The 6,000-nt window shown below is 36.5% G+C and overlaps 1 protein-coding gene across 1 annotated transcript in view; it reads right to left on the bottom strand.

The window, feature by feature from the left end:
• Positions 1-734: 734 nt before the first annotated feature.
• The window catches only part of DNER (delta/notch like EGF repeat containing), a 115,977-nt gene continuing 110,711 nt past the window's right edge, over positions 735-6,000 (bottom strand). The window contains exon 13 of the mRNA XM_069864812.1: positions 735-1,819. Coding sequence (XP_069720913.1) covers positions 1,708-1,819 — 112 coding nt within the window. The 3' untranslated portion in view covers positions 735-1,707. The remainder of the gene's footprint in view (positions 1,820-6,000) is intronic.

The following is a 6,000-nucleotide window of genomic DNA, read 5'->3' as shown; positions in this document are numbered from 1 at the left end:
GAAACTAATATACCAGTTGCGCCCTGCCCACCTAAACAAGAAAGAAAAAGCAGTGGCAGCTTTTTTTATCTTTACAGTCGTCACGTACATTTTGTAGTGGTTGTTCTGAGGTCTGGAGATGCTAGTGGCTGCAGGCAGAGAGGAGGACTGCCTGAGACAACGGCTGTCTTTACACAGATGATCAAAGTTCCTGGTGACATCTGGAAATGTTATTTATGTGAAAAATGAAGATTTTGGAGGCGTCCTGAGATCTCCCAACATTAAGAGGTCAACCAGAGCTTAGCCCTTCAGCGCTTACCAGCCTGTAAGCAGCGCTGACTGGACCTAGCACAGCACCATGGAGCAGGATCTTGCCTCTAAACTTTGCAGTCTTGGCTTCCCCAGCGGCAGGCCTCTTTGAAACAGAGTCACATCAAGCTTACTAACATAAACCGGTTGATCTGTGAGAAAACTGTACTCTTGCTATAACTGAGGGACCAGATTTTCAGTAAGACCCACTCAGGTCGTGGTGTGTATGGCCTGGACTGCAGGACTGCATCTTTACTTTGATGGGGTATTTGTCTCACTTTTGAAAGATTATGTTCATAATAAAACCCATTTATTCCTTTTCAAATTAACAGCTGGAAAATCTTCTTTCAGCACTTTTTATAGCACATTATATGCTCATGTCCTTTTCAAATTTATAAACAGCACTGCATTTTGAAATGAAGAAAACCAAAGAAACAGCTGCAATCTTCACTTGATAACATTTATTCCATATTTTTTTAAATAAGCATGAATTTTAAGAAGCCCATAAGCAATCAAATACAGCCACAAAACCCCCATACTAATCCTAAATAAGAAGCACTATGAGAAACACACAATATTTAATGAAACAATACTGTACATCAACAACCTTTAGGAAACAAACAACGCAAACCCTATGCTTAGTTTACTCACAATATAAAAAATTTTAACCTTTAAAGAAAAATATAGATTCAGTCCAATTGTAGGATCCAATCCCATGCCCACTGAAGTCAATGGAACTTCTGTCATTGATTTCAATGTGTAGAGGATCATGCCCTTACTTTGCCTCAAGAAGGACTTTAATTATTATACAAGGCCTAGCCTGAATACTATTAGAAAAATGTCAAACATCAACTCAAGACTGTGTTTCAGCAACTTTCAGGAAATAATGGAGAAATAGGTTAGCTATCCATGCATGGAATAAGGCAAAAGCTAATTCATTCAGATTAGGACAATAATTTTTACTAGTTTCTTTTTCACAACACAAACATTTTAGACTTTTTTAATTAATGGATATATTATATATCATATTATGCTTCACATTTTTCCTACCTCTACTGAGAAAGCTGGCACTGACATGTCATAAAGAACTCCTCATTAATTATTATTTTCTGTTCTGTAACAACCACAAGAAACTCATCTGGGTTTAGTAATAGTGTCTACCAAGAAAAAAGCACACACTATCATAAGCTTATAGTTTATAGAGCTCAAGGTACATTAAAATGTAATTAATGAAGTTTGCAAATTCTGTTTTAAAATATTTTTCCAAACTAAAAGCTGCAGAAAATCGGTTCTTAAATATTCTACAGAAAATCCTGAAGCATCTAATGATTTAAATTATTTATGCTTTCTTCTTAAAAATATTTAAATTAGGTTAGTAGCCCATCCTTTTCAAAAATAATGCAAAAAAGATACACTAGATTACAAATCTTTTGTCTTAATCAGTGTAACCAAAGGTTTGTCATCTGGGCTGTAATCTTCATAAGCAATGGGGGTTGCATCATACATTGCAGGTCGGGATTTCTTGCCAAACCTGGAAATAAAAGAAAACGTTTGGTGACAAACAGAAGTATGAATGAGTCAATGGCAACAACCCACTGAGTTACGACGTGCTGTCAGAAATGAACCCAGAGAGCCTAGGAAAATTCTGCATTGTATTTCAACATGCCAGAAGTTCAAAAGTTTAAATATCTGAGCTGCAACTTTCAAAATATACATATAAAATAAAATAAACTAATTAATTAATAACCAACCAAACAATCAAATAAATAAAAAACCTTATAGCAGACAAGAAGTAGATTCCATATCAAAGGCAACAGGAATTCTGCTGCAGAGTTCAGGGAAGACTGTGGAAGGCCACAGTGAAACTCAAGTTTCAATGAGGCCAGAATTTCATTTTAGAGGCTGCTCTAACTACTAACATTAACCTCAGCTAATGTATATTTATTCACAAAAAATAAACAAACAACAGACAACTTTGTCACACTTGTATTTGGAAGTGCAACACTTGTGCACCAACTTGCGTAGCAAGCTGTAGACAAAGCACTTAAAAATGAACTTTAAGTCTTTGCTCACCTGACATCCACTTGAGAAGCACGTTGAAATTATCAGCATACTGCATGCTGTTTGCAACTCTGACAAAATGAAGGGCAGTTGCAATGCCACATAAACATGCCAATCCAGCAAAGGTTCACAAGCAATGGAATCACATCAAAAGGGGTGCTTCTCCTGGACAACCACCACTGCTAAGAACCAGGACTGGCATATCCATAACTCCTTTAAGTGCCTTTGCATAGCATAGACAATCTATCACCCTTCAGATCATTTATTAAGATGCAAAACTAGTGCTAAAAATGCCACTTGAAAGTGGAAAAATTGCTAATGCGGTCCGAATACAATTACAGGAACTTTAAATAACAAAATGGAATATGGGAAAATTAGGCGAAAAAATGGTCAAGTCTGCTTTCCTTATGGATTCAAGGCAGAAAAAATACAGACACAGAAACAGAAAGACAAGTTGTTTACATAGTGATCCACACAAAGGATTTTATCTCCTTCTTATGTACCATATTAAGCCTATATTAATTTAAGCTGTGCACACTCAAAGGTGTGTTTCAGCAAATTTTGAAGATAATATTTGGACAAAATTAACTTGAAGTCCTTCCAAGATTTTGATGCAACTCTCTGACTGTTCCAATTTAATTTTTGTCTGTATTCAGTGATCTAGAACTGATGACAAAACTAAAATGGCCAGAAGCATTACGATTTATATGGTCGAATTTTCATTTTTCGAAGTATTTTTGCTGTCAATAACGCCACACTACATGCATTTCCATGCATGAACATGTGACTTCTTCTATAATTTACTTTAATAAATACAGACAGTTCACGTTTGCTCATCAGCTTTTTGATGGATAAACCTGATTTTTCTGTAAATAAGGTAAAATTGCAAGAATTGAATGAAATAATTGAGTTATAGCATCTTATTAAATCAGAGGCAGCAATTAATTCTAAATTGCCTTTTTTCTCCATCACTCTTATGGGCTTAAATGAAATAGAGCTTTTTCACAGATACAAATGATGATAAACGTTCTCCGGTGATTTAAGTCAAATTTTACCCTTTCAGACAGGTAACAAATACAAAGCTTGTTGCATATGGTGAAACAGTACAAAATCTGTTCTCTTTTGTTGGTCTGGGATGACATGTGCCCCTAATTGGAAAAGGCTGAGAAAAGCCCACAGCACATGTGCTAATTGTTTGTGGCCTGGCTGAGCCATCTAGCTGGTTGACCACATTGCTTTGATGAGGCAGTTCAGAAGCCAGTCCCTGCTAGTAACACTAGACTAAGTTAACACAAACCTCACAAGTCTCAAACCAGAATTGTTAAATGGGAAATCTTAGTCTGATGGGTGTGGATTTAGTAGGATTGCACAAAGATTTTATGTTATTAGATTGTTTAATTGATGACATACAAGAAAACATGAAACAATTACCAATACAATCTGTAGAGATTATGATTCAAGGGGTAATAAATACTGCAAAGATGCAGATCCCTGCTACAGGGTGTGCTGGATCAGTTCATAGGCTGCTTACAGCAAAAGCACATACAAGCAAATGAAAAAAAGATTTCTTCCAATGAAATCAAATAGAAAACTTTTCCTCTAACAGAAGACTGTACACCGTGTGGGGAAATATCAGTCCTAGGAAGTGCCCAGTTTGGAAAAAGACTGAAAGGACATGATGGATAATCAGTTTAACATTAGCTTTAATGCTATACCGTGCCTGAGAAACAATTATGTGCTTAGATCTGTAAACAGAGTGTACCAGTAGGATTATGGAACTTCTGTGGCCTATACATTTAGCATTGACATGTCCATTCACAAGTGATGATAGTATTCCAATGTGTATATCAGTGACACCCACAAATGGTGTAGGGATCATAACAAAGTCATGTAAATTACATAAGAATTAGCAAATATATTTTGTAATGAAACATGGAATAAGAACAACCTGTCTAACTTAACAAAGAGATTGGGGGTTCAATGACAATTTTGGGGACAGTATGTAATTAATGTAGGAATTCTTGGCACAGACAACTCCATGCATATGTATATATACGCATGTGTGAGAGAGATTGCAAAGGCTGCTTCAGATGCAGAAACGGGGTTACGCCTCTACTTCATTAGGACATTTCTGAAGATGGCTAACCATAGTCATTAGTCTCAATAATTCTGTTCAAGTAGACAGCTTCTGAGAACACTGGACAGCTAAACACCGAGGAAATGGTATCTTCTAACTTCTGTGGGATAGGCTGAAGTTCAGTCTCCCCAGAAGCAGAACAAAGAAACTATGTGTTGCCACTCTGTTCAAAACCAGCATCTGGTATAAGGAGTCCACAAATAAAGTTTAAACAAGAGAAGGAAAAGAGACCAGAATTAAAAAAATATATATGTATACCCAGAGGAAGAAGGGATTATTTTTGCCTCCACAGGAAGAGAATAATGAGAAGAATAATTTCCTCTGCTTTATTCAGAGAAAAGGCCATGCGCACAAGTGGTATTTTGCATTCCTTAGTATAACTGAACTGTAACCCTAGAGTTCCCACAAAGTTGGGACCCTGGCAGAGGACCAAGCAATTGGCATGTGCTGTAGAGACCACAGTACTTGTGCACATGATCATACTTTCACCAAGAAGGAATTGACCGAAACTCATCACTCAAACCTGTGACAAGAAATAGTAAGGAATGAGTATGTGCTGAAGCTCATCAGAGTTGGGAAGATGAGGACATTGCAGTTTAACACAGCTGACTCAAGCACAAGAACATGGAGAACACAGTGGAGAGAAGCTTACCCTGCTGTGACAGTTTGACTTAATCAGCCTGATGAGCCAGACTCCTCAACCCAAACACAGACAGAACAAGAGTCAGCACATGAAAGTTAAAACTAAAGAAACTACACTAACAGTAGTGCATGAAGCCTACTGCTAATGATACCTACACACGCAAAAAGTTTACAATTTCCACTAGCAGATATTGTATTGATTCAGTGGGGATGCTTTTCTAAAGTGAACAATACAGATAATTTCAACAATAGTCCCTGGCTCCAATTCAAAAGTCTGGCTGCAGTAGCCAGTGGCCAAATACTTCTTTACACAGTTCTCTTCTGGCTTTAAAATGTATAATCTTTAACATAAAAGGAGTATTTATTTACTCTCTGCATAATGGAAGAGTTCTGCTAGTTTTGATCTGCTAGTCCTAAGATCATTCACCAGAAGTAGATATTTATTAGTAATGATTCTTGAACACATTCATTTTCTCTTACAGCAAGTACCTTGATTAAAAAAGATCACATTTTAAAAAAGGATCAAGAACAAGACCTGCTGAAAAACATGAATGAGTAATTTTAAAATAATTTACTCAATATGCAACAGGCATCCATGCTCCCTGACAGCTACTGACTTTAATATACACTGTACATTTAATGAAAATAATCTACTCAGTTTTCCTTAGACCGCCATTTTCCAAAATCACTAATAAACTTAAGTATCAAATTGCAAAAGGGAGTGATTTTCAGAAAACACGGAGCATCTCTTATTTGAAAGTACATCTCTTAAATGCAGCAATTCTGAAAATTCAGACTTTGGTATTTTAACACACAGATTTAATAGTTTGTGCAAAAATAACTGCAAATGCTGTGCTCCTTTTCCAAGACTG

The sequence above is a fragment of the Phaenicophaeus curvirostris genome, chromosome 10 (assembly GCF_032191515.1).
Source record: "Phaenicophaeus curvirostris isolate KB17595 chromosome 10, BPBGC_Pcur_1.0, whole genome shotgun sequence".
NCBI lineage: Eukaryota > Metazoa > Chordata > Aves > Cuculiformes > Cuculidae > Phaenicophaeus > Phaenicophaeus curvirostris.
Note: the sequence above shows the minus strand (reverse complement) of the source record. Positions and strands in the feature narration are given on the sequence as shown.